Raw genomic sequence first — 18,267 nt, 5'->3', positions numbered from 1 at the left:
TTCATGGTTTGGCCTCTACATCAATTTGGCATCTAAACATGGCAACTTTTTTTTTTTTGGCTAAATTCATGTAAAAATGGTACCCTCTAATATCCTATATAGGCACAGGTCGAAATTTCCCACCCCCATAATTCACTCAAATCTCATCCGATTTTTACAAGGCTTAGCTCTTTGATCATGGATTGGGGTCTAGATCAATTTGTCATCAAAATATGGAAACATTATTTTTGGTCAAACTTCATGTTCAAATGGTACCCTCAAATATCCTATATAGACCTAGTTCGAAATTTCCCACTCCCATAACTCGGTCAAAACTCAACCGATTTTTTCGAGGCTTGGCTCTTTGTTCATGGCTTGGCCTCTAGATCTATTTGGCATCTAAATCTAAATCAACATTATTTGTGGCCGAAATTCATGTAAAAATGATACCCTCAAATATCCTATATGGACATAGGTTGAAATTTCCCGATTTTTCGGGGGAAGTTTTAAGTTTTGTTCGTGGCTGATAAGTTTTTTTCACCGCTCTTCGATAAAAAACGTGAGTAAAAGGTTAATCAAATCCTTATGCCAAAAATTTTCAGAACAAAACTTGCCACGAGCAAGGACGGGGAATACCCGCTAGTAAAATATAAAGTGAGAAGTTTTTAATTACTCTACATTTTGTAATACATGTTTATGTAAGCATTGTGTTATACAGAAATAATTTCGAATTACTTAACTGTTAATTATATAACGCTGCGCTAGGTACACAGACGTATCGTATTATATGGGCCCACCTCACTTTTTTAAAATATATTTTCACACATTTTATATTTCAAACTCTCCCATTGATTTTTTAACAAACAGGATTCAATTCGCTCAACAATCTGTGGCCATTTGCGCATCCCTTTGGTCCGCATTGTTTGAATTGATTTTCTGATGCGACTCTTCTACTCCCGCTGCTGTTGCTGCCCCTCTCCTCTGCCGCTTTTGCTTTGTGGTTATTACAAATTGGTAATTTTATATTGTTGTACCTTTATTGGCGACCGACAATTCGTAGGCTGTCCGTCGATTTTGACCCTATTATTGTACTAATATACAATAATTGTTTTAAAATGTTCCATTTTATTCGATTTTATTTCAAACGTTTACCGACCAAAATTTGCAGTTGGCTTCAAACCTATTCAGTTTCACATTGGTATGCTGAATAAATGAAGTACCACAATTTTCGTAATATTCATTTAAAATATTTAAAATTTTATAAGAATAAAAAAAAAACATTGTTTTTTTTAACAAACAAAATATATCAATATGTTCGTTTTAGTTTTGTGTAAAGTTTTTATAGTTTTTAATTTATGTCTTTAAACATTAACATCTTGCAGTCCAGACAATAAATGGGGTCAAAGCTGTGTCTACATTTTGTCGTCTGTTGCCGAAAAGCAATTTAACGACTTGCAACATTTATTTGGCATAAAATTTATGCGTCCGAAATGGCACTCAATCAGGAAAGATGTCGTTGTCCTGCCCTTAAAAGGAATCATTGGTAAAACGCGCAAGAAAATCGAATCGAATCGCGGGCCACGCGAAACTGTTGAAATGATAAAATATTAGCGTTCGTAATACAATTTATTTAAATCAAAGTCTAAAGCGTTATTTATGAGCGCAGCGAGAGGGGTTGCCTGTGTTTTGCGTGTGTTCGTAAATGTATGCATATACATATATATATATATATGTATATACCTTATGCGCTCTTTCTGTTACCTATGCTATGTGTGTGGGAAGGAGGAGAGTTACGTATATTTTAGTCAGCCATTGTTTGCATTTGAATGAAGACAAAAGCCAAGCCCAGAATGCGCGTCACAAGTTTAGCAGCCTAATATCCAAAATAGACGTAAGCGAAGGATGAAGGGACTACAACTCCATTTGCTTTTAGCCATGCCATTGCCATTCCATGCAGTTTATTGTTTAGCATGGTCTTCGCCTATTATACAAATGTTAATAGCAAACAAAAGCCGTAGCCATTTGCCTAATGTGTCCGATAACGAAATGGAGCGTCCGATTGGACATGCCACAGAGGAGCCGCAAAAACTTCCGTCCAAAAATACTCTTGTATTTATGTTATTATGCCCACTTCTCTGTGTATATATATTGAGCAGCGTCAATTGCCAAATTAATTGCCGTTAAGTCGAGCAAACTTGGCAAGCCTTGGGCAAATGCATGCATGTATGTACGTGTGTGTGTGTGTGTACGTATAGGCACTGCCAGTATGTGTGCATGGAATGTACTTAGAGACGCATACAAGCGAACGAGTTGATTTGAGGGGGGCCGATCAAAAGTGTCTGAACCTGACCAGAGTATCTAGCATAGCCATGCAAATCCTTGCTCGCCCTACGCTCGTCCCATCTGCTAACAGCCAACCAAAGTCAGTCTCGGCTCTCTGCACTGCGCTGTGGTCGACTTTTAGGCGCCCAACTGCCAGCTAAAGTGGAGTCAATGAAAATTGCAACTCCCACTTTGCTCGTATGTCAATTAAGAGTTGTTTTTCTTGTTTACCCTTACACACACACACACACACACACACATACTTACATATATACCCACATAGAAATACGCAAGCACAGATACATCGAAAAGCTCCGAAGCTTGTCTGCATTGCTTTTGACTTTGGCTTTGGTTTCACTTGGCGCTTTCGGTCTAACACAGCTTGCGCTGTCTCACTCGCTCGCAGACACTCGCAAACACACACACAATATATATATATATATATATATATATATATAATCTTTTATTGCAGTGCAATTTGTTGTAGAATCGTTTTGTCCGACAGTTGAACAGTTTGTTATTTCTTTTAAATGTTCCAAGTAAAAGAGCTTCGGTCGTTGCTTTTGGAATTTTTGTGGCTTGCCTTTGCCCGCTGGTCAGCGGTCAGGGATTGAGCTTAATATGCTTGGTCAGGCCAGCGCCAGCAGTAAGGGCCCAAGTTAAAATTTAGGGTTGGCTATTTTAGACTGTTAGTAATAACTATCTCTGGGTTTGTTTAAACAGAGTGTTTTCGTTATCAGCCCCTATTTAGAACTTGGATATTCATTTTGTTGCCGCATCCATTGAATTTTGGTTTAGCACCCTTTTGACTTTCCAATGTCAATTTGCCTAATTAATGCTTGAAAATAATGGCAGCCCCAACAAACACTACAATCAAATCGCATCGTCAACAAGATTTCAAAATGAAATTGTTTTACAAACACACCTGCACACACACAAACGTACACATATGATGCAGGTGGGGTTTGGGTACGCCCAAAAATGTCATTGACAAAACGCCGAGTGACGCCCTCTGCCCAGGCCCAGCCATCCCGTCGCCCTCTAACACAAGTAACGCGATTTCCATTTGTGCATTCAGTCAAAATTAAAGTGGGGCAGCGCCTAAGTGTCAACACCTTTTGAACTAAACGTCGCTGCCGTACTCTCTGGAATCGTTTCGGGCTGGTTCTCCATGGGCTGCTCTCATTGCAAAATCTAACATGAAAACGAATCAAAAACAAGCAAAGCGCAGAGGGAAATTACATAAAAATGTGTTACGCTGCAATGCCGGCAGTTGGAATTCTCAGCCCCAACACCCCCGCGCGCGCACACACACACACACACACAACCAGTTCCATGGGTGTGTATGTATGTATGTATTATGTAAATGTTGGAGAGGGGAGCAGGCGCCAAAGTCTGCGGTGGCTGGCAGCACTTGGAGACGCACTTTGGCAAAGCAATCTTCTAAACAGGATAAATGTAATTGCGCATGAATTTCTACGCATTTTTCTGTGCCGCCGTTGCCGTCTCGGTAGCAAATGTTTTTGGTTATTTGCCGGCGGTGTCAGCTGAGTGTCAGTGGTGGCCGCCGAATGATTCCCATTGGTTTGCCAGCGACACGCCCACTCTCAGCACGCACATGCTGCCGCATTGAGCATTGCTCTGCACTCTCTCATGCCCTGTCTCTTTCTTTCTGTTGCTCTGTCTCTCTCTCCAGTTCGCTGTGTGCAATTGCCTCGCATAACGCTTTTTTGTTTTGTGCAAATTGCTTGCAACACTTTTTGAATGCCTGGTGGTCGTCTCAGTTGAAAGCATTTAAAAATTCAATTTGCTGCGCGCTCTCTTTCTCTCTATCTCTTTCGCTTTATCCTTCTCGCTCTAACTTCCGCTTGCTCGCGATGTCTGCAAAGTTTGCTCAGCTTTTGTTAAAATGGCTGCCTCTGAGTGCGTTGGGGTTGTTCGACTCAGAGGAACGTTGTGGAATGGAACATGAATGAGCTGTGATTTGATGAATAGAGTCAAAGAGTTGACGTTTTGCATAAGAATATAATATATGCCATATGTAAATCTAATTTTTAAAACAACAAATATTATAATAGTTAATCAAAGGACTTCATTAGCTTAAAGCTTCACATGCGATTGAAAGATATTATGTGGGATAATAAGCTGTGATTCATCTTTATTTACTTATTAATAGCCATACAAATAATATTATAGTTAACATACGCACGTGTAAATTTGAAATAAAAATGATAGTTCTACTGTAAGGATAACTCCATTGATACAATATTATTTACAGAGAGCTATTTGTGGCCCCAATAGCGTTAAGTGTAAGCCTTTTCTAATACGCAGCTTACTTCACCCGAAAGGAACCTTTCAACTGCCATCAATTAAGATGTTTTGCACACTTTGGAGCAATAGCACTGCACACAGAGCAGCACTTGACCCTTGCCGGGTGCCAATTGATTGATTTTATATTGGCATTTCAATGGGAGCCCAACACAAATACAAACTCACACATGCACGCACGAAGGCTAAGCGCTCTCCCACTCTGACGTGTTTCGCTTGCCAAGTGTTTCAGGCTCAGATTCGAGACTTGCTTCTCGGGTTTTTTTTCTATAGTTTTATTGTCACAATTTAGTGACGACGACAGACAAAAAATAGAACATACACCTTGGCGTATGTCGATGCGGTTTCAGCGCAATTGTCGAAATAAACGAACTGAAACTCAACTGCAAATGAAATGGCAATGGGAACAGGCTGGGCAAAAGAACTGAGCTGCGCTGAGCGAGCCACCCCTGCCAGAAAGAGCGCGCATGATAAAAGAGACTGCAAAAGCAGAGACTCAACTCAGCACACACACACACACACACACACACACGCATGCATACAAACACCCTCCCGTAGTAGAGCAGCTATCACTGCATCACCCTCTTACTTTGTGTGTGTGTGTGTGGAAAACCATTTAGCGCAAAGACCAAAAGAATTTCACAGCCGACAACCAACCAACCATCCGAGTTGAGCTCAGTTATGTTTAGCACATTTCATGTTTCAGTTTCAGTCGAGCGCCGCAGCAGGCAGTCGGCGCACACGCTCTCTGACACAACAACCGGGGGTTACAAATCCAAAAGACTTTAACAATAAAATTACTAAACGATCGCTTTCACACACACACACACATACGTACAGCCAGAGAGTGAGTGAGGGAGAGAGTCAAAGCGAGTACAAGAGAGAGAAATAGGCAGGCGGGCTGGCAGGCGCGCCGAGGACTTTGCGCCTGTTAACCGAAAACATTTGAATTTAAATGCGAATCGTTGATCAAACGGTGCAGACGTCCCGGTCGCCACCTGAGGAACTTTATTTCCATCGCTAGATGCTCGTCAACAGTTGTATTCAGTGTTTACCTCAAGGCCAGTGAGGCAAGTGCCAAGTCGAGTGACAGAAATCGAAATCGTAAACGAAACATTTGAAACATTGTGAACCCATTGAGAATACTTGCAAATAAAGTGAAACAAAGAGTTTTGTGCGTGTATGAAATGTCTTCGTCCGAGGCTGAAGTTGATATAAGTGTGGTGTCCAGTCCGGAGCCGAGTCCGTTGGGTGCCGCCGGCATGAGCAACGGCCGCGACAGCCCCATGGCGCGCTCCGTTGATGGAAGCTCGCCACCAGCCACGCCAACGCATCGGTCCACGCCAAATACTGCCGCCGGCACGCCAACATCAACATCAGCTGTAGCCGTACAGCATTATCACCATAGCCCTAATGGAGCTGTGCCGCCGGCGGTTTTGCATCATCATCTACAGCATCATCTCAGTTCGCTCAGTGGCCATCCCGTGGCCCTGCATCACGCGCTGCACAGTTTCGGCCATCTGCATCCGGCTCATGCGGCACCGCATCCCGCTCTGTTGCAGCATGCTGTGGCGCCGACACATCTTGGCGATCGTTTGGGCTCGCCGCCCGCTCTGGCTGCCATGGCGCCCAAGTCACCTGAGCTGGAGCGCAATGGCAGTGCTAGCGAAGAGCTTGGCCACAGCCTGAACAACAACAACAGCAAGACGGTGAATCACAACAGCACATGTGCCGCGGTGGCGGCAGCAGCTTCCGTTGGGGCCAACAGCAACGACAGCAACGCGAGCAGCAATGGCAATAAAGCCACAACCGGCTCCAACGGCTTCACCAGCTTCTCCATCTCCAGCATACTGAGTCGCAGCGAGCCGGCGAAAAAGAACGGCACCACAGCGTTGATAACGCCCATTCCGCAGTTGCCGCAGCACGGCGCAGGCGGACCACAGGATGCGGCCATGCTCTCCAGGTGAGTCTTCTGTTGATATTCTTGCCCACAAACAATGGGCTGCCCGGCAGCTACTTAGGTGCACCTTGCAGAGCTGTTTTTAGACCCGGCTTAAGGTTCAAGAGCCTTGCTCTTTGTTTTGCAACCGAACGTGAAACCAAAAAGTCAAGCGTTCCCTTATTTTTCAATGAGCCTAAGCGGCTACAATTTCAACTGATTTAGTCCAGATTCCCAGCTCCTTGAAATATTGAGCAAATTTTGTGTAATCCTTGAGGTACTCAATGTAAAATGGAAAACAATGGCGTTGGGTACGAGATGTTTGTAGGTGACGCAAATCTGTTCGATGGAAAAACACACGAATCTTGTAGAGCATCGTCTAACAAGTTGTTTTAGCTGATTGTCAAGATAACATCTCAATGGAAAGTCTGTAAGATTGTACGGCAAATGTCATAGGACACCCTAAGTGGGTGCAAAGATGTCTAGCTGGCGATAATGAGGGTATAACTGCGTTTTTAGTTATACTTCCAATTTGAAAATTTAAAGTGGATACAAATGAGATTTCCTAAGTGGGCTCTTGTCTGTGCGTAAAGTGAGTTGAAGGAATTAAAGGACTCTCTCTTAATATTCATTTATATACGCAATCAATTTTGGATCTGTACCTATATTTTCTTCAAGCTTGCTTTTTATGATTCTTCCAACAATTCCAGGTTTGTTTTAACTGCATCCTTTGCAGATCAGTTGTTTAAGTGTCCTATTCATTTAGGCTAGTTCTTCTAAGAAAACTTGGGTTGATAGTTGTATATCCTAGCTTATAATAATATTTACACTTATTATTCTTTAAGGTTCGCTAAGAAATTTATGCAAAATTTAACTAAAAGCGCAACATTTTAATTCACCAAATATCGGTGTTTTATCTGCATATTTGCAGCTTTAGTTTGGCTTTATAAACTACCAACTACTTGGGTTCATATTAATATGCTTTCCCCAAGTCTTATGGTTACTGGAAAAAGTTTGATTACGCTTTTGTTTTGGTTTTTGTTTATAATTGATAAGCCATATGAAATTTCGAATTGATGCAAATGTTCCTTCAGGCTGACCACTGGTCAAATATTCGATATGTTAACAAATCGATATCGATTACTTTAACTTGGCCATGTAATTTATCAAATATATCAAATTTCACAACATTTGCAAATGTAATTCAATGCTATTTCATAACCGTCTGACAATAGTCCGGCATGCAACATTTATGAATACAATTTTGTTTTGAATGAATGAATGAACCCTCACTGAACTGACTGACCTACATACATGTGCGTGTGTGTGTGTGTGTGAGTGTATTTACATATGTACGGACATGGACAGTCATTGAGGGCCTCCTACATATTGCAATGCAGCTCATCAATAAGTTCAACAAAAACGAGAAAACGGGGCCCTGGTAACCCCACTTAGCCGGCATTTAAATGCGCATAAAAAGGACATGAGCCGAGAGATCGAATTTCGAATTGCTCGATTAAGGCATGTGTTGAATTAAAAAAATGTTGCACTTTTATTTTATGAGCGAGACTACCCGACTTATTGTCGGACACATGGAAAGTGGACAGTTCTCCTCATTATTCTCTTCGTTTTTTTTTTTTTTTTGGCTTTCCTGTCTGTGTTTTTTAATAATGATCATTTTCATTTCATTTACGCATGCGCTCACCGATCGATCCTGCGATAAGCGCGTCCCAGTCGCATTCCCTTAGCGAGGGTCGCGTGCTGGTTACCCCAATTAAGGGCGAGGATCGCCCTCGCCTTTTGACCAAGTGTTGACGTGTGGCTGCCTATGTGACGGGCTTATCACTTGATCATCGAGCTCGGAGTTAGTCCGTCGAATGATTAATTCAAGCGCACTCAAAACGCTGAGTGATCGTTTAATACAAATACGCATACGTAAATATGTTGACTGACTTTCACCTGGGCCATACATTTTTTTGTTGTTCTTTATCCACACACGAGTATTTTGACATTGGTATTGCGTTTTTTAATTAGTGGTCAGCTACTGTTGAAGTTCTGCTGCTGCTGCTGTCTGCTCTTCAACTGCGGTTTAATTATAACGCAGCAAAGAACGCAGTTAAGCGCTGTAACTGTAACCTGATATGGTTGTGAGTGCGCCCAACAAAGGACCAACTCGGCTAACGGAAAGGGTGCCGAGTCCAGGAAATGTCTGTGTATGTCTATTGTGCAGCTCTCTTTTTTTTTTGTTGTAAGGATAACGCTAAAGGACGTACTGACAATATAATTATATACTGCAGTAATTACAATCCAATTTCAGTCCCAACGCAATGCGCCCGGTCCGAACAAATCTTATCTATCACAAAGGGATTATTTTGATGCGGCATTTAGTGGTGAAATGGTCTGCGATTGGTGACATTTATATCTAGATAACGTTGGGCATACAATGTTTCCATTTAATGAAACCATATTTGTAGTGCATCATGCACTGATTTCATATCTAGATTTGAGGCTTGACTTTGGTTTCGCTTTTGGAGGCCTGGGCGCGTGTCATTTGTGCGACTTCCTGTGGCGCAACCGAAAAACTCATTTTGTGCGCGTCGCAAATGTCACCATTTTTCAAGTGGACGACTTAGCCTAAGCCGCTCCATGCCATCGAATATTATTGTACATATAGACCAATATTTTCATGCTAATCCCGTTTAATGACAAAAGCAAGCCAACCGGGCTAGCTACTGCGCCGTGAACTCCTGTTTAGTCAACTGTGAGCTGCTGTTCAATATTTTGGTTACTTTGCGGTCGTTTCGAGTGCGTCTCAATGCCCGCACCGTTCGACACCCGTTCAAAATGTCCCATAGTATACCAAATATAATGTGGTTAGGCAATGCATATTTTCTGATCTCGGGCCTCCATGCAGCCAATTAGCGTGTGCAAATCTTTCATGCATGAACGAACTCTAAGCGGTTTAGGCCTGCCAGCCATTTGTGCTCAGGCCGGACTCATTGTTAACATTACATTTAAATTTATTATTTAAATTAATTTTGGTAATTCGTGCGACAATTGTCGCTTTGCATATGATATGATTCTCACTTAAGTGGCTTCTGCGGCCTGGTTGAGGCAGCTGTTGGCTTGCATTTTCTTCTGAATAAGCATTAAAGTATTGAAATCTGCGGGCACTTCAAGAAGTTAAGCTCATAAAGCAATTGAATAGTTGCCTTCAGTCGCATTAACTAAGAAAATAATGAACTTATGATTCTATTGAAATAATTTTATTGTAATACTAGCAGCTCGAGCGCAATTTTGCATTTATAATATTAAAATGGCTTCAGGTAAAGCTTCTCACATATTTAAAAATATATGAAGATTAGCCCCAATAAAAGTGGGCTGCTTAATTAACAACAGTAAAATGATTATATTTAACCTAGTTTAATATCTTACGTAACTTATAGAATTCCGTTTTGGTTTCTTAAGCGAATTTACATCATTTGTATCATTTACCATTCTACCAGAAACAATGACCATTAAAATATTAATAATAATATTATTTTAATGATATACTATACTTTACACTTTTAAGACAATTAGTATTTGCTGCATAAAATGATTGAAGAAAACTTAGAAACTCTTCGAAGGTGACCTTTTTCCGCTTCAAGTTTTTATACTCATTGTCTGAAATATGGTTTTCGGCAATCTACCCGTGTCTACCGAAGCAAAACATCAAAGCTCTTTTAGGCCCAAACCACTAAGATCAGCTTCCACTGAAATGGCCAAACGAAGCGTAGAACCCATGTAGAATGCCATGTTGAACAACTCAATCGCATAGCACACTTTTATCCTAGCACAAAAGACCCCCAAGAAGAATTATGACAGCGACGAGGAAGAAGCCCAAAGCGAGAACCGCAAACAATTCATTAAACGAGAAATAACAGCCATGCATCAAGTTGAGCTCGGAGAGGCATCGGCCATTTCTGGGGGTTTCGGGGTGACCGGATTGCTCCACGTTGACTTCTGACAGCTTCAGGGGCGGCACGCCCACACTGCTGAATTTTAAACATGGTCATCCACTTCCGCCACAAAGTGACACCAATGAAAATGTAGACGGAGCCGCGCGGACTGTGGTCGCCGCCGGCAATGGAAAGTTGTATTTATTTCATTGCTGGGCGGAAAACAAATGCCTCGGACTCGGGCCGAGCCTTTGATTTGGATAATTAGTAAAGCAAATAGCTACAAGCTGTTTGCAATTCATTGGGGCCCCTTCCGTTGACAGCTTTCAGCAACCAAAATTAGCGCAGTAATTGAGGTAATTTCTTTTCTTGTTTTTTTTTGGTTTGCGTTTTTCGTTTTTGCAGTCTGGCTGTAATTTGAGGAGCTGCTAGGGCGTCATCTTTTGGCCGTAAGCAAAAGCGGCTTTCTCTCAATTGACGTTGTAAACATGAAGCCCATTAGAAGTGATTTGAGCCGCCAGTTTGCCAAGCAGCCAAGTAGCCAAGTAGCCAGTTAGCCAGTTTGGGAAACCTTTGAAGCGTCTCTTGTAGAAGGAGTGGTTCATAATTTAGCAGCGGGCACAGGCAAAAGGTAAATTTAATTGAAAATACATTACTTACAAACCGTAACAGGGAGAAAGAAGACAGCAGGAGAGAGACAGAGATAAAGAAAAAGAGAGAGTGAGAGAAAGGGAGAGAGTGAGCGAGTGAGCGAGTGAGATAGAAAGAGGTTTAGTAAGTGAAAGAGCTTGGCAACTATTGATTTCCACACCTGCACCTTGGCCGCTGTGAAAGAGGTCAGCTAAATGTTAATGTCACACACAACTTGGCCAGCTCATTGTCTGTCGGGGGGTGGCTGGGCAGCATTTGGGGGCTGGTTGGGGTCGAAAAGAAATCACAGTCTGCTGCTTGCACACGGGTCACTTGCAAAACGGTCAAAGGGTTTAACAAGTATAAAAACAATACGAAAAGCAACGAAGCAAAAACAGCTACCAAAGCGTCGGAGCTAGCTAAGGGGGCGGCTGCCCATGGGTTCGATGTGGCCGCCATTGGTATTTTAGACTGGTGGGAATGCACTGGCTCTGGCTGTGGCTGTGGCTTGTCCCGGGCGCATTGTTAAACAGCAAAGTTCATTGAGTGCGTGGGAAGCTTAAGAACACCGGAGAGACTTTTAAACATATCAATAAATCAATCAAATTGCCGAGACGGACTGCTTGAGTGGTGGCTGGCTGTGCGTTGGTTACGAAAAGCTTTTAAGTGCCACAAACAGGCAATAACCCCCCAACCCCTCTTTACCGACCGCTACCCGCGCTGTGCTACCCTCACAAAACAAAAGCTGCTTTCCTCCAATTACCTCTCGCATTAGCTTCTGCCTAAATGATTTGACTTGAAAACTTTGATTTAGCACAATAAACCCCACGGCAGCGCCACCAAAACCACCCCAAACCAACACACACAAACTCACACACACAAACTCACACACAGAATCACACACACACACGTACGCATGTGCAACACATTATAACGTAAACGCCAAAAAAGTGTTTCGTCTTGCAAACTTTGCCGCGTCTAACATAAATAAATAAATGTATTTATAAAGATGCTTTTAAGCAAGCAACCTAATAAGGTTACATGGACGCCGGCATTCATATACATACATCTTTATATTATATGTATTAAATATATATATGTGTGAGGCGATGTGTGTGTATGTGCTTTCTGGGGGAGCAAAATTCGCAGCAGCTGTTGTCAGTTATGCCCATCTTCTGGTGTGGGGTTGCTTAGCATTTAAGGGTCGCTCTTTCTAAGAGTTTTTTGTAGCGTTGATTTTTCTTGTTATGTCGAGCAATGTTTGCCCGTCGGCATTGGACTGACTACATATATCTGTCTGTATAAATTAAATGTTCAAGTTAACGGTTTATATTCTCTCATCTTGATACCGAACATCTACAATTTCAGCAATTATAAAGCTGCATCATTTATGGAAATTTACTTAATGTTTCTCTTCATTTGCTGCTTTCCAGATTGGGTTTCATCTCGCAATGGGGCGCTCTAGCTGGACGCTATGCAGCTTTGTGTCCACCTGGCTGGCCCTGGGCACCACAGCGAATGCCCTTCCATAGTCCAACCCATGGTAAGTTCATTTTAAGTACATATAATCAATCGTTTTCAATAACTTGGCCATAATAAATATATACACCAATAGATAAACAAGAGTTTTTGCTGACAGACTGACTCTAATGCACATCCTGTATGAGCTACAAAGTTAATATTTCCTTTTGGGTCGAGGGCGAGCAGTAATATAGGGTTTTTAGAGAGTTTAACCTATTAAAAACATCAAAAACAGTTAGTCAATTGAGCTTTGCTAACTTGACGTCATAAGCCTGTTTAGCTTAGGTGCTTGAGCCTCGGGCTAGCAAGCAAGAGGCTGGCGGGTTAGATTCGGTAGCAATTATCAATATTTGTATTTATTTAATTCGTTTTTATTATTAGACAAATTAGTTTTCGTTGGTTTTGTTAACTACAATGCGAATATGCATGTGTTCTTTGGCAAGCCCAAAGTATTTCATTTACAGATCGTCGGAAGACGGAGCACGAGGATTAGGGTTTAAGCCACCGTAACCGAATAGAGAGATATATTTATACCTATATATATATAGAGAAGAAATATTTTATATTCGTGAAATGGAAAATTAAGTGTCCATAAATCAGACAAGCAAAAGAATGGAAAAACTAAATTAAAAATATGATGGTATGCCAACTAGATGTTCAAAAACCAATGAACATTCGTATGTATTTGTATAATTACCTGTACATCTATATTTACCTGTGTATATCTGCTTTAAATCGTTCCCTTCGCAGTTGCTTTTACTGCCTGCATTCGCCGCTTAACGCCTAAGATACCGCTATTTAGCTTAGGTCTAAAGAAATAAATGCGAATATCTGAAATTCTTTAGCAAAGAATGTGCCGCGCCAGACATTCTTGAAAGCATTTCATTTAATTTGCATAGTTGGCGGCTCAAACTTGCCTAATGCCCGCAAGAATTTGTGCAATGCAGTCAAAGTGCGCCCTGAAGCAGGCAACACACTGTTTAAATACACACGCGGAGAGGCTTTAATAGTGCCCCCATGGCATGGGCAGGCAAATACACATGTACCGTTCACCGTCCGCCGTTCACAAATACAACTGCAGTAATCGCCATTTTCAATTAATTGCAATTTGTAATCGAGTATCGAGTTACGACTGAGGGGAATATACAAAGTGTTTGACATGTTCGCCTTTGTCGAGTATTAAGTGCGAGAGCTCTCGCAATAGCGGCCACCTCTCTGGTCAGCTAGTATTAAGACCCATTTGATTGCGCCTCTGGTATTAGATGGCGTTGCAATTGCATTTGCTCATGTAAATTGGCCTTAAGTTTTGCGCCACGCACGGCTTCTGGAATTTAACCGATTCAGCGCATAGTTCTTTAGCCCAAGCTGCAAGCGGCCTGATGTTGAAACCTGGGAGAGGGGGCAGCTCAATGTGCAGCACGTAAAGTCCATATGAAGCAAATTACAGCAATTTAAACTTTTCAAATAGGACCCAAACTAAAAGCTCAATAAAAGTGGAATCGCTCAGCTGACTGACAGCCATTTTAAATGGTAATTTAACGCACGCAGACACATACACAGAAATATATATTCTGTGGACAGGCTGGGGGGTTGGTGCAGGGCAATTACTCTCCGCGTCTGCGCTCTAACTTGTTTGTGGGTATAAAAGCAACAAAAAATAAAAGGAAGAGACAAGACCAAGGCAAGTGTGAGGTTAAGTGTTGCAGCTTAAATCTGTGCAGCAGCACATACAGGGCTACAATAACATCTTAAACAACCCTAAGAGCGACCACCTCCCCCGGACGCAAGCACTTATACACGCACATACGCTAACACCGCACACACATACACACGCACACACGGGCAGTTAAATCAAATAATAAAAACTTGCTCTGCTCCCGCTCTCTCTCTCTCTCTCTCTCTCTCTCTTTGTCAAACATTGTCACTCATGCGCTCTCTGTCTCTCTCTCGCTATCTTTCTCTCTGTGCAGACAGTTCCTCCACAAACACTACGGAAAATCCACCATCACCCACATCCCTGAGCCCCAGCAGCGGAAACAACAACAACAATAATAACGACAACAACAATACTGCCAATGCCAGTAGCAACAACTCGGGCAATGGCCACGCCAACAAATCACCACCGCCCGGTGTGGCTGGATCGCTCCACGGCTCACATCACCCGCTCTATCAGCAGCAGCAACAGCATCCACATGCTGCCCAGCAGCATTTACAGCATCCACATCAGCCCAGCACGCCCACCAGCAGCGCCGGCGGTCTCTCGCATCATGGACATCATCTGTCGGGCTCTCATGGGAGCGGCGGTTATATGCTGCCCACCAGTTCAAACGAGTCGGATGATGAGGGCGAAGAAATCATTGAGGAAGACGACGGCACCGATGGCCCATCCGACAGTTCCTCGCCACATGGTGACGGCAATAATTCCAAGCGTAAAAAGAAGACGCGCACAGTCTTCTCGCGCGCCCAGGTATTTCAGCTGGAGTCAACATTCGATCTGAAGCGGTATCTCAGCTCGTCGGAGCGCGCCGGCCTGGCTGCCTCGCTACGCCTGACCGAGACACAGGTTAAGATATGGTTTCAAAATCGTCGCAACAAATGGAAGCGCCAGCTGGCCGCTGAGCTAGAAGCCGCCAACATGGCCAACATGGCGCATGCGGCACAGCGTTTGGTGCGTGTGCCTGTCCTCTACCACGATGGAACCACAGCTGGCTTTGTGCCTCCACCGCCGCCGCATCATCATCCCATGCAATATTATGCTGCGGCCGCTGCCCGCAACACCAGCCCACCACGGCCGCCGCTGTCGTCGCTGGTATAGAACGTGGGCTGCCTGGCGGCGCCCATGACGCTTCTGAAGCCGCCGCCGCCAATGCCGCCGCGAATACCTGCGCTGCAGCTGAGACGCTGCTCCATTGAAGCGGACTCCGAAAGTGAGCAGGAACACGTGCCGTACATAGACGAGGACGATGCTGCCATCGATGTTGAGGCCGATGAGGACCTCGACGCCGAGCAGCAAGCCGCAAATGTTTACGTCCGTTCAACGCCATCTGCCGCGCCCCCGACGCCTTCCAGCACTTTTGAGCTGCGCACAAAAAACAACAATTGCCTGGAACGCAACGAAGGTGCAAGTCAGGGCTCGTCAATGCAGGCTGCTGCTGTGGAGAAATCGATAATCCACAAGGCGCACTCCTACTGAGCAGTTGTCAGTGCCCGCGCCGCCTACCCCAAGCACGCCGCCCACACCGCCCACGCCGCCCACTCCCAGTTGCATTGTAAATTTCTATTGAAAAGTTTGCCTAAAGGATCAGTGGCTAAGTGCACATCAATTGGTTTCAATGCTAACCACAAAGGCCAAAAATTGAGAACGGCTCGCCGCGCCTCATCAACATAATCGATAAAATCTGTAAAGTTTTGAATAGTTTGTTCCTAAAGCTTTTGTATATATACTTACTTATATAGGTGCTCGCCTAGCTCAATCTAAGGATGCGGACGCGGGCACCTTAATCTCTGCAGCTTGGCATTAACTATACAGCTAAGTCATAGCTCCTATCTATCTCTCTCTCTGTCTCTCCTTTTCCTCCCTCTCTGTTCTCATTGTAAATGCCTCTTGCTCAATAGTTTATAAGCCGTATCTTGTAAATGTATCGCTTCCGTTTATCGCTTTATTTGTTCGCACTTTAGACTGTATATATAATATTATATATTCAATATGTTTTTGCAGCTTAAAATAATGCGGTTTTATTTTGCTTTAACTTTTGATTGCTGGTCAAATGTAGGTTAATCTCACATAGTTATGTCTGATAATCGTAACAATAATTGTCAGTTGGTTTCCATAAACAGGCTAACCAAAAAAATACAATTTTAAAAATAAACAATGATATTAAAAAGAAATTACATAATATCTCAATGTACGCTGTATAAGCCAAAGCTACAAAGAAACTGGCATATGCACATTTGTAAGTATTATATCAAGCAATTACCAAATAACTAGTTAAATTATTACTTCAATGTACTAAACACATCGCAACCTACATTTAAAGTAAGAAAAAAATTAAAATACACAATAAAATGCTTATATACCTAAAAAGAAAATTAATAAAAACCTAATAAAAGATAATGTAATTACACATAGACGTGTTTTCTTATTATTAAATGGCTCGGCATTTGGTGAGTGTTAAAAGATGCAATTCCATTCTGCAATTGTTATTTAAAGATTTGTTGAATGTACATTAGTCTACTACTATATCCAAGAGTTTGAAATAATATTATATCTTTAGTACCGGCTAAGTAAATAGGTTGTGATGTGCTTTACTCAAGAAATTATCCAGCATAACAGTTTCAGTCGCAGTTTAAGCCACGTAAGCTTAAGCTTCAGCTATTAGATTAAAAGACATTTAAAAGAACTTAAATTCATATCATTTAGAAAACATAATTAAGGTTATATGCATCGATTTCCGTTCAAGTTAATCTCAATAAGCCCTATGACATTCATAGCTTTGAACTGTTGCGTGAAGCTCATAAAAAATGAAGGTTGCAATTGGAATACACCTAATTGTGATATATTTGCAGCCGTGAATTCGATTTCGCGAGGAAATATACACACACATTTGAAATAAACATTTCTGTATATTGCTCATATTTGTTTTTGCATTTTTCTAATGGGCTTTGGTAGTAGGATGCCGCGGTGGCGGCAGGCAGCAACACAAATGTGCCTGAAACGTTTATTTACGTTTAATTGCCAACGCAAATATGTGTGCAACATTGTATTTATAGTGGATATATAAATATGAATGTAATTGTATATGCAGTGGTATGTGTGTAACAATTGCTGCAGTTGTTGCTGAGCTGCTGATGCTGTCGTTGTTGTTGGGCGTTTTAAGTTACAATTTATTGTGCACTTTTGTTGTTGTTAACTCGCACCGAGCGCGTTAAATGTTGTCGTTGTTGTTGTTGTTCTTGATGTTGCTGTTGTTGTTGCTTTTGGTGTTTTGCCTATGCAACAGCCCGCTGGCCCTATCCGGCTGCATTGCGCGGCGTGTTAAATTGCAAAAATAAATTGCAAATTGTGCGCTGTGAATAAATGGCAATAAAAATGCATAAAATGCTTTTGGTTATGCGAAACAAACGATTTCAACCAGATAGATACAAGCGGTACTTGTGCAATTGTATCTATCTGCAAAATGTGTAGTTGTATTTTATATATAAATATAGCTTATGTGTGTGTTTCATAAAATGTATCTCTGTATATTTCGTAAAATGGTTAATTATTTGAGCCGTGTCAGGCTTTTAGGATTTTAAATTTGAATGCATATTTTCAAATATGATTTATTAAAATGAACAATTTCAAGCAATTGAAAGTTCTTACGAATTGAAATCTATCTAAATCAGCTCATAAGGACTTTAATTGTTAGCCATTAAGCCACTTGGATTTGGCATCCAAAAAGTTAATTTGTTAGCCAAGAATGCAAGCAAATGCCAACAATAGCTTAGTCTCATTTGTTATGCGAATAAAGGCTACTTTCTCTATTTGGTATTTGGTATATATAGAAGCCATCAGAACAAATTACACTACCTTTTATGTGGGATACTCTTCCCATAGCTACTTGAGTT

General features: G+C 42.1%; 2 protein-coding genes across 2 annotated transcripts; both read left to right on the top strand.

Moving 5' to 3' along the window:
- Window positions 1-5,361: 5,361 nt before the first annotated feature.
- On the top strand, window positions 5,362-16,779 carry LOC135436326 (homeobox protein Hmx-like). The gene is made up of 3 exons (XM_064693900.1): window positions 5,362-6,592; window positions 12,573-12,682; window positions 14,631-16,779. The coding sequence occupies exons 1-3, from the start codon at window positions 5,817-5,819 to the stop codon at window positions 15,473-15,475; spliced, it is 1,731 nt and encodes a 576-aa protein (XP_064549970.1). The 5' UTR covers window positions 5,362-5,816; the 3' UTR covers window positions 15,476-16,779.
- Window positions 15,500-16,779, top strand: LOC135436327 (uncharacterized). The gene has a single exon (XM_064693901.1). The coding sequence runs from the start codon at window positions 15,500-15,502 to the stop codon at window positions 15,851-15,853; it is 354 nt and encodes a 117-aa protein (XP_064549971.1). The 3' UTR covers window positions 15,854-16,779.
- Window positions 16,780-18,267: the final 1,488 nt, after the last annotated feature.

Source organism: Drosophila montana, unplaced genomic scaffold (genome assembly GCF_035044405.1).
Source record: "Drosophila montana isolate Dmon_TW-CO22-7 unplaced genomic scaffold, ASM3504440v1 contig_3733_1, whole genome shotgun sequence".
Lineage (NCBI taxonomy): Eukaryota > Metazoa > Arthropoda > Insecta > Diptera > Drosophilidae > Drosophila > Drosophila montana.
Note: the sequence above shows the minus strand (reverse complement) of the source record. Positions and strands in the feature narration are given on the sequence as shown.